Source organism: Choloepus didactylus, chromosome 2, assembly GCF_015220235.1.
Source record: "Choloepus didactylus isolate mChoDid1 chromosome 2, mChoDid1.pri, whole genome shotgun sequence".
Classification (NCBI taxonomy): Eukaryota; Metazoa; Chordata; class Mammalia; order Pilosa; family Megalonychidae; genus Choloepus; species Choloepus didactylus.
The window spans coordinates 7,587,125-7,612,738 of record NC_051308.1 but is presented as its reverse complement, the minus strand read 5'-3'; the positions used below and the strand labels follow the sequence as shown (position 1 = coordinate 7,612,738).

General features: G+C 40.9%; 1 protein-coding gene across 8 annotated transcripts in view; it reads right to left on the bottom strand.

The window, feature by feature from the left end:
- TIAM2 (TIAM Rac1 associated GEF 2) overlaps nt 1-25,614 on the bottom strand; it is a 337,029-nt gene that overhangs the window by 81,163 nt on the left and 230,252 nt on the right. For 5 of the 8 annotated variants that reach the window (XM_037820045.1, XM_037820027.1, XM_037820054.1 and 2 more), the window contains 8 exons: nt 21,826-22,011; nt 21,034-21,180; nt 18,939-19,010; nt 11,257-11,391; nt 7,044-7,148; nt 6,750-6,828; nt 5,086-5,178; nt 4,223-4,486 (listed from right to left, as the gene is read on the bottom strand). In XM_037820045.1, coding sequence (XP_037675973.1) covers nt 4,223-4,486; nt 5,086-5,178; nt 6,750-6,828; nt 7,044-7,148; nt 11,257-11,391; nt 18,939-19,010; nt 21,034-21,180; nt 21,826-22,011 — 1,081 coding nt within the window. Of the gene's footprint in view, nt 1-4,222; nt 4,487-5,085; nt 5,179-6,749; nt 6,829-7,043; nt 7,149-11,256; nt 11,392-18,938; nt 19,011-21,033; nt 21,181-21,825; nt 22,012-25,614 lie in introns of those variants that run through there. The other 3 variants (XM_037820069.1, XM_037820078.1, XM_037820095.1) reach the window with 3 other exon arrangements.

Below are 25,614 nucleotides of genomic sequence, written 5' to 3'. Positions count from 1 at the left end.
TCCCTTACTCTCATAAACAGGAAATAAGTGGGTATGCCACATCAGAGCTGGCCCTATAATTCTTTCCCTTGGTGAAAAGCTGTATAATGGACACATACATTCCCAAGGGCAATTCTTTCCAAAGAGCAAATTTGCATCTAAGTGGCTACTGGTAGCTTGAGACTCTATACTACTCAAACATCAATTTAAAAAGAGAGCAATTCAAAACAGGGAGGGTGGGGGGAATAAAAAAAGAACCTCAGGCCACAATTACCTCCCTAGTCTGGTAAGCATTTGCCGGGTTTATATTGTCTAAGTGGCCATTTCTATTTTGCCTCCTGTTACATATACCCCCAAGTCTAACAATGCAGTATTAATCGCTCTTTATAGATAGAGGATACATTAAGGCTATAACAAGTTCACTGTTTACATGAAGAGTCTATTCTAGAACTCTTGAGACTCTCCAAGAGCTGTTGGAATTTTTCAAAATATGACATACACTAGAAAAGGGATTCTCATACATAAATTACCAATACAGCATTAACAGAAACTCAGTGTAGACAGGTCTGGCATGTCCAAACCCTTCAATGGTGGCCTTGTTTGCTCAAAAATAACACTGGCCTCTTTGGGGTAATTCCAGCGGTAAAATTAATTCTCTCTGTAAAAAGTCCTTACAGATGATGCTTTCTCTCCAGTCCAATTCAGCCCATAGACACTTCTGTCTTTCTACTGTGGATAACTAGAAAAGAAATTCAAAACCTTAAAAGCAACACTCAAATGGCCACTTACTTCTCAGGAAACGAAGGAACTTAATATTTATCAATGCTCTGTGTGTATCTGTCTACAGCGCTTCACGGAATGTCGCAGGGACACTGTAGCGACCCTGGTGACTCCTGCAAGCCCCTTGTTTCTTAGTCTACCCCATCTGTGGAATGTGAGACTGTGTCTCCTGAGGGTGGGTGAGGAATAAATGAGGTGATCTAGCAAGTAACTGACCACTCGAGGCTAAGAGCTGACTGAGTGGATAACAGCAGACAATCACAAAAGCTATCCTTGGCTGAAAGCCTTACACACACTATCTCACCGAATCCTCAAAACCTTGGCCTGGAAATGTTCAGAAAAGGTTAAGTTCTGCTGCTCAAGTTCAAGCCACCACCTTTACGGAAGGGCTGTGTGAGCCAGCCCTCCCTACCCTGGGGCGCTCAAACTGGCTCAGGAGACTGAAGGTCACAAATATATATTTGGACACCTGGCCAAAAGCAAACATAGACGGGAAGCCCTGAGCTAACGTAGCTTGCTCCTGGGGCCCAGCAGGGGAACTGATAAATGTTCACCCTGGACATTCAAGATACGACCAAAACAATTGATGAAGGCCGCCTTCTTTCGCCACCATTTGATCTTCTTGAAGTTCCTACAGAAACAACAGGGCTTCCCTTCCAGAGAGCCGGCTGTTTGGTTTTTCTTAACAGGCAGAAGATTGGTTTCATGAAAAACAAACAAGACCTTTCTTCATTTCTAGTACCAGGTTCTGGAACTACTGAGGGAAGGGCAGGCTGAGAAGTAACGACTACTAAGCGTAATTCAAAGTTACAGTAAAAATTGTTTTCCAAAGTCATTTAAATTATTTTATTTGTGTAACTTCATTTTTTTTTTAGTAAGAAAACAAGATTACTGTTTTCTAATGTATTGCAAAAGCAAATCAAAGTAATTTTCAATAAACCATGAAGTTGCAAATGACAGGGGAGAGAAGGAAAACCATGTTTTCAGGGTTCCTGCTATGACAGGAGTTAGGCTGGACATGTCACAGATGTTAAACTTGCCCAACCCCACAGTGACCCACTGAGGCAGAGGTCCCAGACCTCATATTCCAGATGGAGAAATCAAGGCTCCATGTCTTCGTTTGGATTCCCCCCAAAGTAGACTCATAGCCAAGGGCTTGGGTACCATAGTTTATCTGGGAGGTAACCCCAGGAGGCACAAGTGAGAGAGTAGGGGAAGTGAGACAAGAATGGAAGGCAAGCCCAAAAAAGGGGTGAAAATGAGGTACTATGGGCAACCAGGGCTCAACTCCACAGGGGCCTTAGAATTGTCCTTCCCAGGGACAGAAGGGAAGGACACCTCCCCGGCCGAGGGCACCCCCTTAAGGTCACACGACTTTAAATGGCAGCTGAGGACTTGAACCCAGACAAAGCCTTTGTGCTTTTCCCCACGCCATGCTGCCCCTTAGTGTTTCCATTAAGTGGAGGCTCCTAGTGTGATCATGACGGACAAATGAAAAAATCACACTTTCTACTTTCAATTTCCCACCTACCCATCTTTTATTCTATTGTCCCCCAATCTTAAAAACTAGCAGTTTTTCTTCTGAGATATTCACCCCCAGGCATTTAACTGCTTTCCCAGGCCACCCAACTACCTGCAACACACACACACACACACACACACACACACACACACACACACACACACACACACACACACACACACACACACACACCACATTTGCAAAGGGTTTGAGGAAGCAGCTCATGGTGGCTGTTTTGTTTCCCACACAAGCACATTACAATGGAACAGCAGCCTGGAGCTGAGCAAAGGGGACAAACAAATCGCTGTGGAAAGCGATTCACTCCCAGAGAACACACAAGCAGGCCAGCAAACCAGGAAGCGGTCAGTCGGCCCCTCCGGGCTTGTCTGGGGAAAGGAAGTGAAGCAGCCCCTCGGCAGCTCGGAAGACCAGTTGTGAGAAAGTTCTGTCACCATCTGAACAGCTAAACCATCTGTACACACAGACCAGTATTTCTCAAGTCAGTTACACTGGCTGAGGCCTTCGGAATGGCTCTCTTGAACGAGTAACATCACAGATCTCTAACATAACCAGGACCTCCTCTTTATTCTGTGCCCTTGCAAAGAAGTGTTCAGCAAGCTTAACTGACATGCTTGATCCTTGGGATTAAAGAAAAAAGGTAAATTTGCCCCTTTTGCTGCTTTCCATAGAAATTCATTGCCCCAAGTATCAAAAGTATTATAGATTCTGCAGTGATTTTATTATGATGATAAAATGCATGGAGATATAATACAAGTGGGGAATGGATCCCTCAAGAATAATGAATCCAAGGGATGGACACACATACGTGTATTATGTGAAACACTCAGGCTGCTACTAGCAGCCCAGGGTGGCTAAATGATGGCCCTAATATTGGACCAGGAAATTAATTAGCTCCATCATAATTTTTGTTTTATGACTCTCACTTTAACATGCCAATAGTCCATTTAATGGTATTTTAAATTGGAGTAAAGCCCCAAGAGAGGAAGGGAAAGCACTATTCTTCTTATTGAATTACAAATCTTTCAATCTGATTTTTTAACTCCAAAAATGACCCAATAAACTTGCTTTACAATTAAATCCATCCTGACAACTTCTCTTCAGTGTTTTCCATTCATTTTTGGAAATCATGCTGAGATTTCAAATGGAAAGCCCTTATCCTTGTAATTAAATGTAAAAATTACTTTGTGGGCTTCCAGGGTAAAGACCCCATGCTCAATGCCCTATGGGACTTGACCAACATTGAGACTCCAGAGGAGAAGCTACACAGTTTTCAGTATTAGCCAGACCCTCTAATTTACTGGGCTGCAATACCTGAAATACGCATGAGTGATAAGCTCAGAAATTCAAACCAACGATTTCCTCATACGGAAATTTTACCTTGGTAAAAATACACTGACATACAGTTTTCCACTTGTAGGCTTTTAGAAAATTTTAAAATTCAGGACCTATATTAAAAGTTTACACTTCACTGAGGAGGTAGTACTGAATGAGAGATGTAAAGAACCGAACTGCATCAGCTATTTTAAGAGCCTGATAGATTATTCCAAAATGTTTTTTGCCTTAGATTCAGCTGGAATTAAATCTTTCAACTTTGGCATTTATGCTAGTTTTCATCTACCTTCAATCACAGAGCAATTGCGATAGTAAACGTTGCATGTGGTTTTCCAACATTCTGCGATTTTAAAGAATGTTATTTGGAGAAAAAATCATTATTTTCTATTTTCATGAAATTACTGTAATTACTAAAATGCATGGAATTCTGGCGAAATCTACTCAGTTGGCATCTGTGTTCATCTCCGAATAAATGAGAAAACATTCTTTGAACAGATTAAATAATCTATGTTTGCAAGCAAAATTACAGCCTGATAATATTAGCTATTGATAGCAGCAATGAAGAAAGGAGAAAGGACAAAGCCTTACCATGCGCCGTATTCTTCTTAAAGTTATCCAAGAATTCTTCCAGAAGCTGGGACTGGTTAGGAGGGGGCAGCAGGCCCTTCTGGTCTGTGGAGAAGAGGTCACTGTCTGACCAGGAAGTGTACAGGGTTCCTTTTGAGTCTGGGGGACGGGCCAGCAGAGTGAGCCCCACGCTCTTCTCGGAAAACAGGGCCTCCATCTGCTTCAGGTTCAGATCAGACACGGCTTCCCCGTTTAAGGTCACGATTTCACTGCCCTTTCTCAGCCCTGAGAACAAGGAAGGGGAAATCATGGGGGGGGGGGGGAGGATTTTTGAGAATAGTATTTTAAGAAAGGTGTAAAAATCCAACTGTCTACTTTCAGGGACTGCTTTGTTTGCAGCTTTCTTCAAAGAAAGCAACAAAATGTCTAATATTTAGCTGCCACTGATAACAAAAGGAATTTCAGCTCTCTCAAGGCTAGTGTTATGGGGACTCCTTTGAAAGGGAAACAATTGGGAGCCACACAAATTAATCCTTCTTCTATTTATCTGATGTTAAATACCCTGGGAAATAACATTTGTTTTATCTGTGTCTGTCCACTTCTCACATGCTCTTTCTCCCTCCCCGTCTTTACATATACATATCAACTCTCTATGTACTTACGCTCTCTCTCAACACACACTGGTATACACACTTCATTCTCTTTCTCTATGTGTATGTATAATTATGCATTCTCAAACGATGACGTTTTGTTTCTTTAAACGTCTAGGAGAAACAGTTTTCTGGCAAAACCGTAAGAAGAAAACTTCACTAGCAAGCCTACATTCCAAAGTTTCCAATGAGGAAAGGACAGTGGCCCTCTCTGACTACAGAGGCAACACAGACCTTCTCCATATGCCAAGCCGTCAAGGAGAACGTCACTTATAAATATTCGGCTAAGATGCTGATGGTCGTCCACTTGGGCTGTAACTGCAAATCCTAGGAAAGAAAACAAAAGGGGAGAGAGTGAGCAAGTAAATTCACCACTGTCATTAATTTCTCCACCCCCATCAGCTATATTTCCCGGAACATCTATTCTCATGAGTACGGTATGTTGAGAAAGTATAAATTGCAACAATTTTGAAAGCACACATGTATAGCAGGAGCAGTAGAAGAGGAACATGTCAGCTCTGAAGGTTTAAGAAATAGGTGTGCACAACCTTATTCACCATTTGAGGCTGATAACTAATTTTGTTGAAACAAATTAAATTCAGCTCAATAAATATTTGTTGAGCAAGAACCATGTATGGGGTTAGGTACTCTAAGAAGGTGGGAAAATGGGAGGAAACAGTGTTTGCCCCAAGTGTAACTCAACACAAATCCCAGTGAGATGCCATCTTCTCCAAATGTATGTCCAAGGCTTCAAGAGAGCCTTCCTTTTCCTTTCAGCATTTGGGAGCTCACGTTTCCACACGTTGGTCCCTAACAATGGGAGTTTTGGAGCGCAGCAACAGCGTCACGTTCCCAGATGTTGCCTCTGAGCCTCACACAGAGCTTGGCAGACCCTCATGCAGTCATCCATTCACTCAAAGAAGTCCACATACAAACAAAGACCATGCAAAGTAGAGTAAAGGTCAATAAAAGTGCAGACAAAATGCTAAGCAGGTTTCAAAGGAAAAACTAGCAAATCATTTGGTTCAGAACATTACATTTATTAAAAAACAAAGATCAAATATAAAAAGGAAACTAACATATTATAAATAATGACTAGCCTTTGATCAACCTGAATCATTTTAAGGAAAATAATTATGTTGTATCAGTACACTTGAACACAAATATTCCTTCCGGAGGCATTTATCAATCCTTATCTAATTGAATTCATGTGGTAAAAGATAGAATGAAAGATAGATTGTGAAGTTTAAAAATTTTTCATGGAGCAGACTCCATAAACAGCTTTGAGCCAAGTTTAAATACAGACGAACAGAAATGCAAGAATTAAAAACTGTGAAGTGATTTTGGGTAATGCTGACCCGTAACTGTTAAACTCAAGGAAGGAAGAGATAAGTGAACCTGAAGCATTCAGATAAGGCTTCCTCAAGAAAGTCAGACTTTTAGTTACTTCTTAAAAGATCAGTGGGACTGATGATATAAGCAGAGAGGAGGGCTTGGGGGAGTGGGTGGTGAAGAACAGAAATCCAGGTGGGCAAAAGTAAACTATGAGCAAGGACAAGAGAGATGAAAGGAACCGACATACAAATCATGAGTTATCAGAACAGCACCTGGCACAGTAAATTCACTGTAGGTGTTACTAACACATTATCTCAAATTTCTCATCAATTTTTTTATTCATTCCTTTTAATTACTTGGCAAATCCCCAAAGAATAACACATATCTTTTTAGCCTACTAATAAAAATAAATAGAAATAAAGAGAAAAGAAGTTCAGAGTTAGTGTTGTATTTTTTGAAAATGTGAGCGTAAAGAAAAAAAAATGTCATGTCCAAAGATACTGGGAGCAAACAGGAAGAGCTGAACAAGATAACCCTCTGATAAGGGGTGTCTGTCTGCTTACCAAAGTCAGACACACTTCCAGTCTTAGTAAGCTGAACATCGTAAACGTTTAGCGGGAAGACTTCTATTTCATCATACACCTAAAACAGGTGAAAACAACACAAAAATCACAGGATTTGATATTACGGTACCTCCGAAAATTATGTTAACACTTTCCTCATAATAAAACAGGGAATCTGTTAATAAGCTACCCTTTACAGGGGCTGTTTCTAAACTGGATGCCAAATTTAAACAGAATCTCCCCCCAAACGGCACTTCTTTTTTTATTTCCCTTCTAAAGACAAAGCCCACTTACCTGTTCTTGCATATATTCATAGGGGGCAGGAATACAGTACTCGACATTTTCATCCACAAACTTTCGAAGCTGCAGGCCATAGTGGCTGGGTTCCAACTGTCTCATCTGTAAAGATAAAGAAAGTTATTCAGCTTTTAAATGTTCTAAGTTCACCAGTGTGCAGCAGGCTTATTAAAAATAGAAGTAGAAATTTCTAAACCGAAATACTGTATCTAGTTTGCCGAGTTAAAACCTAGGTAAGAGCTCAAATGTGCAAAAGAGAAAAGTAAGGACAAATACTTATTTTTAAGAAGGCTTTCTCTAAATGATACTGCTTCTCACTAAAGGCAAGAGATGCATTTTTTAAGGGATTATGGTACAATATATCTGATAGCTGAGTATTTTCCTACGATCTCAGCAAGTGGTGTCTCTTTATATATATTGACTTCAAGTTGTTTCCCATTACTAGAGAAATTTGTGAAATCTGAAAAATTTCCTCTGCTACAGACTTCAGAATTAAGAATTTCCTACTCCAAAAAGCTTGCAAGAGGAAAACATGTACACACACGAACACATACATACATAAACACCAACAGTCGTATTCTCTCTATCTCTTTCTCCATTTACATTTTCAACAGTGAGAAATTACTCAGGCTTATGCTCTGAGTTTAATTGACCCACCACTTCCAACAGCTCTACCACTTAGAAAATTTATCGTTTTAATACCTTTTACCACTGATAGAACAACGCTGTGGTTGTCTGAATAAAAGCCTCATTATCATGGAGTAAAAGGAAATTAAGATTGTAAGACTCTAAGCTATATATATAAATCTATAGTATCCCAAGGCTTCAAGTCAAAGTGACAAAAAAAAAAAAAAGACTAAAATTAAACATTTTCCACATCTATTACATGTACATGGTATAACTGACAAAAAAACACATAAATAATAGGGGAGGAAAAGGGGTATGGTGTGGAGAGCCGTCTCCCGGGACGGGCATAGCGCATGCGCTGTAAACCTGCTCCAAAGTCCCCCCGCCCATCGAGTGGTGCCAAGATGGCGCCCACATCCTGCTTCCGGCTTCTGATGTATGTAACCACCCGCTGTATTCACCAATCATGCTTGTGTGCGTGGCGTTAGCCCATTGGATACACGCAAGGTTTATAAGAAAGTTCCCGGGCAAAGCTCGGGGAGACAGCCCACAAGGAGCCGTACCTGACGGCCGCATCGAGGTTGTTCTCCCCCGAGGTGTCTCGCCCCGGGTGGAACCTGTAAAGATGATGATTGCCTAGTCCCATTAAAAGTTTATCTGCTTTACCACCGCGAGTCCTGAGTGATCACAAGTGCTCCGGGTAAGACGTTGTCCGCACCCTCTCTCCCCTTATCTCTCTGGTCCCCATCGCCGGCCGACCGAGGACTCGAGGCGGGGCGGAGAAAGCGCCAGACAAGTGGTGGCCCGTACGGGGAACTCATTCGCGTTCCCCTCGACCCGACGGAGACGTGCTCCCGGGATCCGTGGTTTGACCTCCGCGACTGATCACCGCGAGAAGGTAAGCACCCCCTTTCCATACGAGGACTAGGGCCCGTGGGCGTTCAGGTAGCCCCGGGGACTCGGAAGAGCTCTCCGAGTGATTAAGAGATAGTGCCGACTGCAAGCATGGGGCAGTCTGAAAGTTCACCCCTATTAACCCCCTTAAAGACCCTTTTGAAACAGCGGGGTATCTCAGTTAAGAAAAGTTCTCTCCAGCGATTTCTTGATGATGTGGCCACTTTTGCCCCCTGGTTTCCTTGTTCTGGCAGCCTTAATCTGCCCTCTTGGATGAAACTTGGTCGTGATATAGACCGAGCGCGCCAAACGGGTGTCTGTTTGGACCCGATTCTAGTCCTTATATGGGAGACTGTTAAGGGCCATATCGCTCCCTCCACGTCACAGTGGAAAGGCCCTGACCCGGTGCTCGGCTGGGCCGGAGGCTCTGTTTGTGTTTTTCCCCAGGAACCAGGACGTCAACCAGTGTGGGTTCCGGAAAGACTGGTGGGAACCGTGGCATCACCTGGGGAGGCCGGGGAGCAGCTGTCAGAAACGCCAACGAATATACGGCCTGGGCCATTGGACCAAGCCTCCGGCCTTCAGGGACTTGAGAACATTAGGGAATTGAAGCCTGTTAATTTCGACCTTTCCACACTGGGCGAGACTGTAAAAAATCTGTGGGACCAAGTCACCTCTTGGTTCTCTTGGCCCAATTTGACTAATTGGATTCTCTTGATGGTGGGACTATTGGTGGGATTAGTCATTGTTAAATCTTTGCTAGAACGCCTGTTTCAAGCGCGGCAGTACCGTGTTACCACTATGATGGCTATGTCCTCCACCTTTGATACCCCCAACAGCGACCATTCTGATGGCCATACCCCATCCTGGCCGCCTCGGGCGGGGCACTCGGGAGCGAGGTTTGTAGCTAAGCGCGCAGCTATGTCCCGGGTATAACGGGCGACGCCAGCAGTCATAATTTTTGTCTCAGGTAGGTCCCTAAGGCAGAGTCATAGTTGTGGCCAGACTTGACTCTAGCCAATGCATAGGGACGCCTAGTGACACCTCCGACTCTGGTTAATGCTATCCCTGCCCCCGCCTTTGTCCCCCAGTTGCAAGGCAAAGCACTGCAGGGAGAGTCATGTTGTTTCCAGCTCACGGACTCTCCTGTCTCCATATGAGGTGAGCATTCTGGTCGGTGCTAGAGGCTCCGCCGCTAAATGGCTGAGACCTAGTCCAGACTCCCCAAAGCACCGGAACAAATTGTGAGCCATCTGGGTTCACGGGAGCACACTCATCACTGGGGACACTGGGTCGATATAAATAATAAAGGGGGAGATGTGGAGAGCCGTCTCCCGGGACGGGCATAGCGCATGCGCTGTAAACCTGCTCCAAAGTCCCCCCGCCCATCGAGTGGTGCCAAGATGGCGCCCACATCCTGCTTCCGGCTTCTGATGTATGTAACCACCCGCTGTATTCACCAATCATGCTTGTGTGCGTGGCGTTAGCCCATTGGATACACGCAAGGTTTATAAGAAAGTTCCCGGGCAAAGCTCGGGGAGACAGCCCACAAGGAGCCGTACCTGACGGCCGCATCGAGGTTGTTCTCCCCCGAGGTGTCTCGCCCCGGGTGGAACCTGTAAAGATGATGATTGCCTAGTCCCATTAAAAGTTTATCTGCTTTACCACCGCGAGTCCTGAGTGATCACAAGTGCTCCGGGTAAGACGTTGTCCGCACCCTCTCTCCCCTTATTTCTCTGGTCCCCATCGCCGGCCGACCGGGGACTCGAGGCGGGGCGGAGAGAGCGCCGGACAGTATGGGATGGTTTGGATGTTCTTTTCATTTCTTTTTTCTTTTTTTTTTTCCTTTATTTTGGAGAAATGAAAATGTTTGGAAATTGATTGTGGCAATGAACGTACAACTATACAATGATACTGTGAGCCACTGACTGTATATTTTAAACAGATTATATGGTGTGTGAATATATATCAATAAAATTGCATTTAAAAGAAAAAGATTTAAATCCAGTTTTTTAAAAAAATGTACATGGTAAAGAGTTGTCAAACTCTACACGCCTTTTTCATCAGTTCATCCTTGATGGCATTTTCTCTGAAAACTTAATATTTAAGCTCTACTATGCCACCTGGTGGTCCTAAAACCTTCTGCTCTGCTATTGCTGAATATATTTCATCCATCTCAGCAGGCTCTCTTTAAGACATATCAGATTCTTCCCCTTCACGTTCAAAATAAAAGCCAGTATGAATAATGAATAAAACATCCCCACATATCAATCTACACAAAGCAACTGTGACTGGTATCCAGTTATTACTCCTTGTTTACTCTAGAGAAACTTGGTAAAACTTTTAGTATTGAATCAAACTACTTCAAAGTTTATGCCACCTTCTTTCAGAGTACCACCTCTGAATTACCTGAATAGCAACAGACTTCACAAATATTCTAGATACATTATTCTAGATACATATAGAAATTCAGGAGCTCTGTTGGCTCAGGTTCTTCATGAAGGCAAGGGGTCATGACCTAAAAACTCACTCTTCCTAAGAGACTGCAAAGCAGAAGGCTAATAAATAAACATGTTAATTATCAAATAGGTTAATATTTTTCCTAGTGTAGAAAATGCAGATGCCATAGGAGTGCAACATCAATGATTATTTCTATTCAGAAGTAGCTTTCTGCAGCAAAATCCGTTACCTTGCATGCCAACGACAAAATATCTTCTACCCTGTGTTCTGGCTTGACCGTAACAGTAACTCCTTGATTATCCTGAAAATGAATATAAATCTGGATTTCCGCTGTTGAGCCACAGAGATGCAGAAGATCATCAACCTGTTTTTAGATACCAAAAGAAAACTCTGATGCATTTGATAAACAAATAAAGGAAACTGCTGAAACAACGTTCCTTTAAATTATGTCATATTATATAGCAATCCTGTTCTCACCCCGAATGTGTCTGGCTTCTCACAACCCCCTGGGCAGACATGCCCAGTGTTTCTGTACTCGTTTGATGAAAATGTAACTGAGGCCCAGGGAGGCTGGGTGGAAGTCTGCTGAATCCTCTTCTGGGTTGTACTCATTATGTCAGTTTGCTCTTAGATCATGTTCGAACACTCTCATCGATGAAGGGCCTATTTACTGCTCTAGAATTTTAGGTTGAGAAGGGACACTGTGCAAGCCACACCTAAGCCACAGTCCCTTCCCAATTTCCCAGGGAATCTCAAACAAACACTTGTCCATGGTCCACAGCCACCAACAAGCAACCACATCCTCACCTAAACTGCACTTCATTTAACCCAAGCAGGATTCTCCTCCCTGTAACCCATACTTGTTTTCAAAACTAACCCTAAACCTGGGGAGACCTTTGCTCTATCCTTCAACTATTTCACGTACACTCTTTAAAAATCATCCTTTCTCAAAGAACTACTCTAAATTTTCACCATCACAGGAATTCTATGATTTCATGCTAATATATACTTCTATAATTCATGACAAAAATATTTATTATTTTTTAAGCAACTCCAAAATGTTTTCCCCTAACAGACTCTAGCATTAGCCTGCTGGTAAAGAAAAGATTTTGGGATTTGAATTCACAAGACCGGATGTTCAAGTCACAAACCCTACCACTTAACTTGCTCCTGATCTGTAAAAGGGGGACATTATTGATGTAATTCCTTAAGTTTATTAATTAGCAATACAAGTCGTTGTGAGCAAAGAAGAGATATGAGAAACCCCTTACAAACCAGAAAATGTTACAAACTCAATACTTTTACATTATTATAGTCCACTCATGATACATTCAAATGATCATGTATGAATGATTTTTCTTTAAATTTCATGCATCTTCCTAGATGGGGTTTAAAAACTAGAATCAATACATTAAAAAAACTCAAAAGAGCACATTTAGGCAGAGTAAGGGAAGAATCAATCTTTCTGCATCATCATGTTCAAAATGTGGGGCTCAACTCTGGAATGACATTTCTGGATCTCTCACGGATCTGTCACTTTTAACACATTTTCCCAGAACAAACATCCCCTCACAAGTAAAGGCGAAAGAAAGGCGGATACAGAAGGAGCCCGGGGCCGGGGAGTCAGGGGAGCCAGCACGGGCTGCCCTCTCCTGCAGGGTCCTACCCTACACGGACCACGTTTTCATCCTGGGTTCCACCTCCCATCCCAGGTGATTCTGCTCATCTCTGCAGTTATTTCAACCTTGTGTGCCAGGTCAGAGGCAGATCGCGCTCATTCAGAATGGAGCTAGAGCTCCAGCAGAGGGCGCTGTGGAGCAGGAAACCACAGCAAGAGCAAGGCCAAGAGGAAGCCAATGTCTGATGGAAACTATTTCCTTCTGCACTTCTAAGGCAGAGCAGGAAAAAATGTGACTGAGGGTGGGCAGGTGGGGTGGGACACGAGAAACACAAAAATCACAACCATGTCTTAGCTGCTCTCTCGCTCCCATCTCACACTCTCCGAACAGATAGTATTAGGGCAAATGAAAGTCTTGACTTGCTTTCAGCTCTCTCACTACTTAGAACTACCCTCAGAGTTAAGTGCCATCGGGGGTGAAAAACGAAGCTCAGGAAATTTTAGAAACTTGCCACAGGTCACACAACCAATAACCGTGGCACTACTGCAGGAATCCGAAGCCTAAAATCAGGCTTGTGCACAACCATCATACCACGTAGAAATATCATCCTGGCAGTTACCTCCCCAGCAACATGGACCTGCCCCAGTTTCCCTGAATTTTCTCCACCATTCTGCTACATACACCAGTTTAACAGAGTGGTTCACCTGACACCCTTGTGAAGGTTAAGTTCATGTGTCAACTTGGCCAGGTGATAGTGTCCAGTTGTTTGGTCAAGCAAGCCCTGGCCTGATTGTTACTGTGAAGGTATTCATGGATTTAAATCATTGTCCGTTGATTGCATCTATGGCTGATCACATCCACAGTCAACAAAGGAGAATGCCTTCAGCAATATAAAGAAGTCTCATCCAATCCGTTGAAGGCCTTCAAGGAAGAACTGATGGTTTCAGCAATCATAAAGAAAGAAGAATTTATATCTCTATTTCAGCCAGCCAGCTTCCCCTGGGGAGTTCATCAAAACCTTCATCAGAATTCCCAACTGGAAGCCCTTCCTACAGAATTTGGACTTGCCCATCCCCATGGTCGTGTGAACCAATTCCTCCTAAAAAACTCATAATATTTATATATATCTAGCTTGTCAGTTCTGATTTCCTGGAAAACCCTAATACACCCCCCCTCCCAAAAGGAATAACCCTCTCCTGCCTCCAGACCTTTGCTCATTTCAACGGCCTCTGCTTGGTTTACCCTTCCCAAGCTCCAGTGCAGAAACCATCTACACCCTCCAATGTCATTTAAAATGCTACACCATTTTGTCTTTTATGGTTTCTTCTTATTGCACTTAGCAAACCTCATCTCACCTGACAGTCATTTTGAGGCTTGTTTCCCCTGACCTCCTGCTAGGTGATAAAGTGAGTGAAAGCAGAAACCCGCTCTTCCTCTGTTTCAATCCTCTTCAGCCCTTAACATGGGGCACCCAGCATTCTCAAGATACCCAACACATGGGTACTGAATTGAATGTAACTAGAAACTCACAGTCACAAATAGGCTTGAAAGGTAGAAGCTGTCCATTTTCAGTATCTACTTCAAATCAGTTTATACAGTTTCACGTTCTTAACACTCCCTAAAAGTTGCAAGCGTCAAGAAGTGAAACAGGTAGAAGATTATTGAAGGGGAACAGGTCCTGGACAAGAGAAAAAGTGTGTAGGTGAACTGAGTGATGGAAGGAAGGACAAAAGAAATATTCACATTGTATTCAAAGAAACAAGCCTTCGTGTCAACACCACTGTCAGGAATCATTTGCTGAGTCTGGACTCAGTTAACCTAAGATGTAGTGAATGAGAGAATGATAGAAGAGAAGAGAAGGTGCCTATCACAACCCAGGCCATGAAAGATTCACAGTCCCTCTCAAGAGAGCCATCAATGAAAAGTACCATGCAATTTTTTTCTGTGGCTAAGGCACACACACACACACACCACAAATGTGTGCAATAAAAGAAAGGCAATATTTGTTTATTCAAATGAATCACCAAGAATGTAGAATTCCTTAATTAATTAAAACTAGAAAAAGAAAACAGCTCCTGGGTGGTTGAAAACTTCACCCATATGGAGAGAAAATTGGATTGATTCCATTGATGTTATCACTCAAGAAGGGTCAAGTCTACCCAAGTTGAAAATTTACTTTCAACAAGTCAGACAAAATAGTCTCTTTTTAAAGCATCCTTTTTCATAAAAGTAATGGAGAATCCTGAAAATCAGCACAAAAGATTACTCCATCTGGAAATTCTTTTTCCCAGCTTATCCTTTTAAGGGTGCTAGATTAAATTAATCTTTGAACCTTTGATACATTCACCTGGAATTCCATGATTAGTTATTCTACCAAGATGGCACCCTACTCCTACTGCACTTCCTCCTAAAAAAAAAAAAAAAAGTTTTCAACTGGCCTGTTTCAAGGTTTTAACTTCCTGGAGAATACAATCTGAGGCAGTAATCATATAACAATATATAATAGGAATTTTGTGTATATTATATATATTATACATAATATAACAGTAAAAGAGTTTGGGTCAAATCCTAGTCCTATTGGGCTGGTTGTCTGATGTCTCTGAACTTCAGGTTTTTTTACCTTTATAAGGTATTACATACACCAGCATCACCAGGTGGTTAGGAGGCTGAAATGAGGAAGACATCTGAAGTCCATAAACTGTAAAGGGCGGTAGTAATGCAAAAGAACTTTTTTGGAGTCCAGTCTGCATTGCAGCGTTGTGTTGTACTAAGCACAAACCATCGAAATCAACAATGGACAGCCACTATAAATTGCTGCATGGCAGTCATCGCTTTCGGCATCTTAGAAAACCCTGGGGAGATGTGGGGGCTGTAGAGATTCAGATCACCTTGCAGCCAGCTCCGACTTGCCAGCCACAAAATGGGGACATCATCTCTGAATTGCAGTGATAGCTAATACCACAACAATGAACTAGTGACATTTGCAAATCACTTTAGCTCTCCTCGTGGGCAACGTCTACAGAAGCCCTCATTATCATTATTACATTAATGGTCCTGAAACCACATGTCAAATTACTCATGCTCAGTGTGCCACAAGGAGAGAAAATTGAAACTACGTGTGTTCTCACAGCAGATGCTTCTGGATCAAATGGCTTGTAATTACTACTTGGATCACTGTAGGCAAGTAGAGCAGCAACACCACAATCTAGCTGTCACAATCCGCCCCACACCACCACCGTTGCTTACAAAAAGAAAGTCTATTAGCAAGGGAGATGAGGAGAAGGCATAAAGGACTTACATGGCTCTTGATTTTCTTAACAACAGAAAAATGTCATAGAGGAGAAGGTGTTTATTTCCATCTTGGGCAGATGCCCAAGCATCAGTTGACATGAGAGGAAAACAAAGTCCTATCTGCCTGTGTGTGTGTGTGTGTGTGTGTGTGTGTGTGTGTGTGTGTGTGTGTACATACGTATATGCATGTATGGTTATGCAGCTTTCCATACAAATGATCTATTTAAATGGGCTACTGTCTATGGTCAAGAGTAAGTTGTTTCATTCATATTTTCCACTTAAGAAACCAACATTAGGGTATTCCCACTCCCCACCCCACTTCCCCCGCCCCAAACACACGCACACACACAGTTTGGAGCTAATGACTAATGCAACAATGCTTCATTCACTGTCTGCCACAGAAAGTTGGGACGTCCCAAGCTGGTTTTCCAGGACAGAGGCCAAGGCCCAGGAGCTGCCACAATCTTTGCAATGAAACTTCTGGAGTAACTGCTGTCCTGGGCCTCAGTGGGGGATTTGTTGTCCAATCTCCATAAGAAACACCTCCCTTCAAATGCTATACAGACTCATTACTACTCATCAAGGAGTACGTTATGAAAAGCTTTCATTTTTGGCTAGCCAAAGTGTCCTTAAAAAATGCTCAAATAAGACTGGCTTCATTCCAACCTTCACAGATTTCAGAACTGGGGTGACTCACGGCTGGACTGTTAACATGATGTGCCAATTAGAGTGGAATATTTAAAAATGCACAGGACCCCTCCCTCCTTCCTGTCAGGAATAACTGCTTCTCTATGCTACCCAAATGGACATAATAGACTTGCTGTATAAAAACAGACGGTTTGTGTAAGTTATAAATATTCTCCAAAAATGATTAGCAAAGGAACATTGGTAAAATACAATAATAATTACTCAACCAGCTATAGGCGGAATTGTAAGTCCCAAAGATATGAAAAACCAAATTATACCCTTAGTTCTATCGGCAATTTGATTTTAACTTATTTGAGTACTGAAGTAGAGAAATGATAGCTATACCATTAAAGTAGTCCTATAAATCAAAGAAATTTTTCCAGTATCCCTACACCAGGAGTAATGCTTAGTTCAAATAAACAGGGATAAATGTTTAGACGCATATGCTTTAAAAAAAGATGCAATAATTCTCACCCCTTATAGTGCTCATGGAACTTGTCTATTAAATCTCGAGAAAATCATTTGGTAATTTGAGCCTGATTTAAAAAGCACTAGCTTAACTTTCACCATGAATGGCTATTTCAGCAAATTTATTTTCAAAGTCCAACTTAAGTTCTGTTATAGAAAGTGTTTTCATGATATAATGCCTTAACTTTCAAAGTAAGTATTGTTATTTGGTGCTGGAAAAGATATGACCTCAAAATTATGGGCTTTTATTGCAGATTTCTTCCTGAGCATTAAAGAACTACATCTATGATAGACAAATAAGTAGCAGGCAAATTTATTCAGCAAATACTATGTACTTGGCAATATGCTATGGATTGGGAGTGCTTACATAACATAAGATACGCATAAACTATAAAGAGCAAAGTTCTTAATCACAAAGTAGCCTAGGAACATAACCTATATACCTGAAAATATGACCAACAGTATGAGGCAGTATACACCAAAAACCGAGTAAATAATGGGGATCCAATAAAAAAAAATCAATTAAAATCACTGGAGGAACATAGGATTTGATACGGATTTTGAAACAGGCTTTGAACATGTATAGAATTAAAGGGCAGGGAATGGAAATTATTTATTATGGAAAGTCTGCCATTTTGATGGTGGAATTTTTTAAACAGAAGGTTGGGCTCCATAATGAGTCAAATGTAGCAAAAGGAGAGCCCTGGTAACAGGCAGCTCCAGAAACAGGGTCTTCTGGCACCTGATAAGCCATCACACAACTGTCGTTTCTCCAGCTTCTTGATTCCTTGAGGATGAGAGGCGATGGGATCAGGGTTTTGAGCAGAGGGTTTCCCCAACCCATTCCAAGCTCATCCTTTAGGAAGCAGGACATCTCAGGAAGAGTGGCCAGCTGGGAGCAGGCTCAACAATAATCATAGCAGACCAAGCAGCCCTGGGGAGGTGCTCTGGGCAGATATCACAAGGGGAAATAGCAGTGGCTTTCTGGGTTGTGCATTTTAGGGTCACTGGAAAGTTCCTCATTCACATCCCTGGGACCTCTCACAGTGTCTAACCTTCCACCATTCCTCAGGTTTTTCAAACTAAATTCCCAATTCACTGAACTATCCTAATTAATTTATGAAACAACACTGCCTGATTCTCCAAACACACACGCAATTTGTCCAAGACTAATAAAATCAGGTCTTAACCTCCACAAGTAGCTTACAGCAAGGTTTGTTGGAAATAAAACACAAGATAAATGATTTGGCTGAAGAGAGCTCAGATCAACAGCCAGAAATACAGCTTAGGGGGAAGGGTGTGGGTTTAAGAAAAACACAAAAAGAAGAGGCAAGAGCACATCCGAACAGTCTTCACCTACTCCAGAATTTCTTTTACAAATAGTTCTGGAGTCTGTTTGGCCTTGGGTAAATCTGGTGATGGAAAAGGAACAATCTGTAGTCTGCTCCATGGAGGGCACTTGGAGATACCAAGTTTGCCGACACACAGCATGGAATGTACTATCTTTGTGAACATCCCTGACATCTGTGAAAGGAAATGCAATTTTGGAGTCTAAATTCTCAAAGGAGGGTAAGTGTTGCTGATGACCAATATCAATGGAAGATGCTATTATGACTTTAGGTTGGCCATGTCCCTAATTTTAAGATGGAGTTATCCTGAGTTTAGAAACCACCCAAAATAATTGGCATTCTAAGACTATCTCTTGTTTACCAAGTAGGATCCATTTTAGTTCTAAATTTATTTTCAACGGATTCATGTAAAGATTCTGATGTAGCATTCCTCACTCAACCTAGCATTTGCGTCATTAATGTAAAACAAGATGGCTGCCATCTGCAGTCAAACTTACCTCATTGGAATTATTGGAGTTTTGAGGTAGCTGAGTTCCAGAAAATCCATGGCTGCCACTTGAATCAAGTATCTGATAGGCAGGGGAAAAACAGACTAATGAAATGGTTCTGCAACATTCATTTGACAGCTAACCTTCCTCAGTTTTTAAAACATGAAGTTCTACAATACTCATTGGACCTTCGTATCACAGTGTGTCCTATTCACTATTCTAATACATTTAAACTTTGAACTCTAAAGAAACAGTTGTTTTTTTTCCTTCCCAAATATTTATATATTTTACTTTTCTACATCATATCTTATTCAAGTCCTCTTTGATGTTGCTTGTAACCAAGAAGCACCCATTTGTGAAGATGTGGAAAGGAACTCATAGTTGAGTTTGCAGAGCCACCAAAATCACTTAGGACTATTTTTTAATATGCATAGACCAAAGATTGAAAAGAAATATAGCTAAATATTAAAAACAGTTGTGTTTAGGTAGAGGAATTAGGAATAATTTCCTTTACCTTTTCCCACATTCATCATCTAGATTTTGTAACAGAATAATAGAAGTTAAAAAAAAAAAAAGGTCACAAACTTTAAGGATACCTGCTAAATCAACTCCACTTGGTTATATAAATATTGGCACTGTAATTAGTCTTCTTATCTTCTTAAAACATTGTTTCTACAAAATTATTTTATCAAGAAATATTATTTTGAGAACATTTACCACAAATGCTGGAAAAAAAACATATTAGGCTCACATAAAATTAGCTAAATGTCTATAAAGAAGAAAAAAAGCAAATTATCAAGTTACTTATCAAGTTTTCATTTAATTATATAGAACTACTTTAATTAAAGTCAGAATTGGCCTTAAGAGAATTATTTAAACTTATAGAAGTTCAATTCAAAAAACACGGACTCAGCATTAGCCAGTGTTTTATAGTACACTGCAATCTACAATGAAGAAGTCCTCATTTAAAATCGACAAATGATTATTCTTTACAAGTAGATTACATGTGGAATCCCAATTTTGAAATGGGATATCCTTTCCACTATATGTGGCCACATAACAGGGGTTTCCTGTGTTTTTGTTGTTTTTCAATCAACCAACAACCCCCTCTCCTGTCACCACCACCTTAACTGTTTCAGGACATTGACATGTCAAAGAAGTTGATGCTGTCACCATATTCATCTAATTCACAAAATAAGCAAGTAAATATCTACATAAAAATTGGAAAATAAGCTTCCTTAAATTGTGGTCGTCTGTTCCAGATGATATTGAAAGCCCCATCAGAATAATGGCAAACTTGTTAAAAAGAAAAAAAACAATAACTTCTTTGGACATTTCCCTATTTATGTATATTATCAAACATTCTCCCTTTTCACTTAATTTCACTTATCAGATCATGTGACAATTCATCTTCCCAACAGTCTTTGAAAAAATAATAATCCTAAAATATAGCAATCAGCAATTTAAAATTCATTATCAAATACTATTCTATAGGCATTATGAAATACTTCAGATATGCATATTCAAAATGTTGTGAAAGCAATTTGCTGTCCTTGGGTCACATTTTAGCAATAAGTGTCCCACCTATTTTTATTTGATAAAATATTAAAATAGCCCCCACTCTTCAAATGAAATGAGAAGCAGCAATTCCAGGGTTTGAGGGCACAGGTATAAATGAGACAACCTCCCCAAGTCTCAGTTTAGACAAAATGCCTATACTCAAGGTTGTTGTAAGGATTAAATAAGCAGTGTCTGCCGCTATCAACAGAATTGATACTCTGAAAAAGGCCTGGGGGAAAGATAAATGTAAATACTAGAGCACTGAAAAGTGTGGATTCATCTCTGATGATCCTTATTTTTGGGTTCCTGAGTGCTGTAGACATGAGCAAGGTGTAAAGACCTCTTTGGGAGTGCTGAGAAGCAATGCAGCAACTGGCATATTTTCATTTAGGAAAAAAGTCCATACTAAGATTGGATTCCCTTGAACCAACTTCTATCTCATTTCTAACAGGGGATGAACATACATGACTCACAGCAGGTTGAACAACAGGGGTTTCAAGAACGTCATTCTAGGTCTGTTGCCTTCCCACGCTGAGGAACTCACCTGGGTTATAGAAGGTCGTTTTTCCTTCCCTCTCTTTGCCAGGGTGTCCAACCCTTTTAATGAAGAAAAGATGCCCTTCTTATTTCTCCCCTGCTGGGTAAGTGAGAGTGTTCTTTTCCGGAGAGCAGAGTCATCCCTAGAACATATCTAATTTAAAACACAATTTTTAAAATCTTAAAGCTTGCTATTTGGGTGACAGATTTAAGAGTTGCTCTCACAAGTAAGCCTTTTGCTATAAATGTGTTCTGAACAATGCCAAAAGCTGCTACTAGTTTGGAATGTCAGAAATATACTCACCATCTTGATATCTCTTATCTGGATAACACAAATCAAGTTACATCCTTGAGTCCTCTCCATCGTGTGCAGCGAAGTTGGCAAAATAATCCACAAACCCCCAGGATGGGCCAGTGCAACCAAAATAGGAACAACTGCAGAAAACCCAAGTCGGGCTTTCTGCGGTTGACATAAAACAACCTTTAACTGGCCCTTTGATTCTTCACACCACTGTTGCCACGCCTCAGGGATTCCACCCTCCAGAGAGTGCAAGGTGGACCAGACATGAAGGCAGATGCAGATGCAAATATTTAACAGGTGTCCACTAGTAGTTGGATTCCAGAAACAGCAACAGAAAAACTGAGGACTCTAGAGCAGGAGGTCTCTGCCCTCCATCCCCCAGTCCCTTTGCCTCTGGGCAATCATCACTAGTTTCTGAGTTTGGCCACAGCAGAGATGATTGTCCCATGAACCTCCTCAGTTCTCCCTGAATGTCTGAAACAGCCTCAAGGAACTTACCAGAGCATGAAAAGAAGAAACCGACAAGACGCCCAGCCTGCCAAGGGCCAGCTTGGAAGGGCGGCTGGCTGCAGCCAGGAGACTTTTGGGGTTTGGTAACTCCCCGCCTTGTAGGCTGGCCAGATAGCAGCGCATCCTGAAGAGATCCATGTGAAACTTCTCCAGATTCTGCTCCCATTGCTGGATCTGTTGAAGCAAGAACAGAGGTGATTTAAATAAAATTAAAAAAAGAAAAAGAAAGTTTTCATGAGTCAAACTGAAAAACGAGATCCCGTTCGCAAATTTCAAGGAACACTTAGTTCTGACTGGAGTTGTGTGGCTTAAATTTGCCTTCCCTGCACACACCATCTCAAGCTTTCTTGCCAAAACACATCCAGTCATACAGTGCATCTCATCAGGATGCAGGCCAAAAATAAAACAAAAGCTGGAGGTCCTAAATGCAATGACACGTAAAAACGTCTCGACCTTTGGGGGACTTCAACACCCTAAATCATCCTGACTTAACACAGGCCCTCTAGGATGTGAAATTATTAAGCCAGTTATTTTACTTCATTTCACTTCCATTCACATTCACAGCCTTTGATCCTAAACTGGATAGCTGAATTGCACACAAACAGATGCTGGATAAATGAAGGAAGTGACTTCACGTATCTCTTCATTCTGGGTACATGACTCAAAATAGTAAAAAGCAAACGGACTTCAGGACAAATAGAGTTTTACTCCTATTTTAAGTATATTAAAAAAAACAACCACCATCTGTACATCTGAATAAAATTAAACCACATACAGCTGTTTACACAACAGCAATTCCTATGTAATGCTTCAAAACTGACATCACTAGTTGCTAAAGAAATAGAGTCAAACTCCGTGTGCCACTCTCCTTTCTTCCAAAGACGTCAAAACATGCTATGACATGCTAATTTAAAAATAAATTAATACATGGGGACAGGCTCCGATGACTTGCCAACACAGGATCTGAGTATTGAACCTGAAAGCTGGACTTCAAGCAGTCTTGAGAATAATCTCAAAAGGCGAGACCAGATCTGTAGCAAAGGCTTGTGACAAAAAGGATTCAATATGACAGTTCTGTTGTTTCATTCTCAACAGCCGTATCCCCAATTCTACCATGCTGTTTAGGACCCAAACTGATCCCAACCTTTCCCACTAAAATCTCCACATTAAACCTCAATTCTAGAAAGACTCTATTTTGAAGGATTTCCAACATTTAGCAGTATGTCCCCTTAGGTCTTTCCTCATAGGAAAGAATTTCAAATTCCTAGGGATTCTCCAGACCTGCTCCAAATTCTCTGTATTCTACTTTTTTAGGAAGGGCACTGTACAACTTTTCTGCTTGAAAAAAATATGAGGGCATCAGGATCTAAATGAATAATTGGCTGGTTCATCATTATTTGCCAGCAAAACATCAAACTCACAGAGTGAATTGAGGCAATCTGAATCTCCATACTGAATTTAACCTCACTTAAGAGTCTGGACACCCTTATTAGTGCTGTAATATCCTACTGGTGTCAGCCTTGAATGAATATCAAAATGATCTGTGGGCTTTTTTTTTTAAATTCAGTTTTATTGACATATATTCACATACAATACAATCATCCATGGTGTACAATCAACTGTTCACAGTACCATCTTATAGTTGTGCATTCATCACCCCAATCTATTTTTGAACATTTTCCTTACACCAGAAAGAATCAGACTCAGAATAAAAAACAAAAATAAAAAAAGAACACCCAAATCACCCCCCCCCATTGTTCATTCAGGTTTTGTCCCCATTTTTCTACTCATCCATCCATACACTGGATAAACAGAGTGCAATCCACAGGGTTTTCACAATCACACTGTCACCCGTTGTAATCTACATTGTCATACAATCATCTTCAAGAATCAAGGCCATTGGGTTGGGGTCTGATAGTTTCAGGTATTTATTTCTAGCTATTTCAATACATTAAAACCTAAAAAGTGTTATCCATATAGTACGTAAGAATGCCCACCAGAGTGACCGCTCGACTCCATTTGGAATCTCTCAGCCACTGAAGCTTTATTTCATTTCATTTCACATCCCCCTTTTGGTCAAGAAGATGTTCTCAATCCCACAATGCCAGGTCCAGATTCATCCCTGGGAGTCAAATCCTGTGTTGCCAGGGAGATTTACACCCCTGGGAGTCAGGTCACCTGTGGGCTTTTGAAAATGAAGATGCCCAGGTCCTACTCCAGATGATTCTATCCATTGGTCATGAGGCCCCTTAAACTGTGCAGCGCTTAAATTGCATTTGGGTTGATGGAAACATTTTGGTAACAGATGGTGGTAATGACAACATTGGGAATGTAGTTAACAGCACGGAATTATATATTTGAATGTGGTTAAAAGGGGAAATTTTAGGCTGTATACTAGTACAAAAATTAAAAAAAAATAGGACTATACAACACAAACACTGAACTCTAATGTAAATCATGGGCTATAGTTAATAGCACAATTATAAAAATGTTCTTTCATGAATTGTAACAAATGTACCACACTAATAATAGGGTGGTATATGGGAACTCTGTTTTTTATGCATGATTTTCCTATAAACGTACCATGTCTCTAATGAAAAAAAATGAATAAATAAATTAATAAAGTAAGTAAGTGCTTCTGGTGATTCTGGTTCACAGTCTTTGTTGAGGACCACTGTTCTAGACTAACACGACAGTTCAAATTTAAACTGAAAGTTGCTTTTTCTCTTGCTATAATAGAGAATTCTAGATTCCAGAAGTAACGCATGGATATAATGGAACCATAACTGAGATCTACTATAAGTTATAGGGTATAACAAAAACTATTCTCCCCATTCCATCTCACAAATCTCTCTCTCTCTAGAGCTGATTTCTGAAAATCCACAATTACAGATGCATGCTTTTGCCCTCTAATAAAATGTAGATATTTCCAGATTAGGTCATGGATTAAAGCTTACCAGTTGTTTATACTACAGTGTGAAACAGTTGATGAGATTCTTTCCAGGATCTCTATTTGGGATGGAGGCATGAGACAAGAAAATGAGTAAGTTTTTGGATACCAGAAAGTAAAGCTGTCCACGCTACTCACAATGGATTAAAAAGACAAGAAAAATATCCCGATATATGCTGAACACCACAGGTCCAGGAAGACGGCAATCTCTTATAGTTACACTAAATTCTGCAATCAGTAAGTTATTTTTATAGAAACCATATCATGCACTCAACATAACTACACATCAAAGCATCATTGAAAGGTAAAGACAGTTCCATCCTAAACAACACATAGAGGCAATCTTAAAATTTTGTCAGAAACACTTTATAATCTTCAGCACTGAAACCTCTCCAAAGCTTGAGGCAGTATGCAGACGAATTTGTGGGAAGAGCACAAATTCAGATGCTTATGGTTTTTGGAGGGAAGAGGGGATTGGGAGACCCCAGTAGCCCAAAGAAGACTTTACAAGGATCGAGAAGTCTGTCGTATGTGAGAAAGTTTTGCAAGAGAACTAGAATCTCAATCAATATTGTGCATTTTAGAGGTTAAAGTTTAATTTAGTAGAAAATGTAAATGTGAAGTGACTTTATAACTTCTTTATTTCAACAATGTTCAACAGGCTGTATGTATGGTAGATGATTTTCAGCACCACATAGAAAATACCCTCATCCTGGTGGTAGCCTTCACCCCCTTAGATCTCTGTGGCAGAGGAAGACATTAGTTATACATCTACTCCATATTTAAAGACAATATTTATCTTGTTTTTAAGGCCATGATTTTGTAGA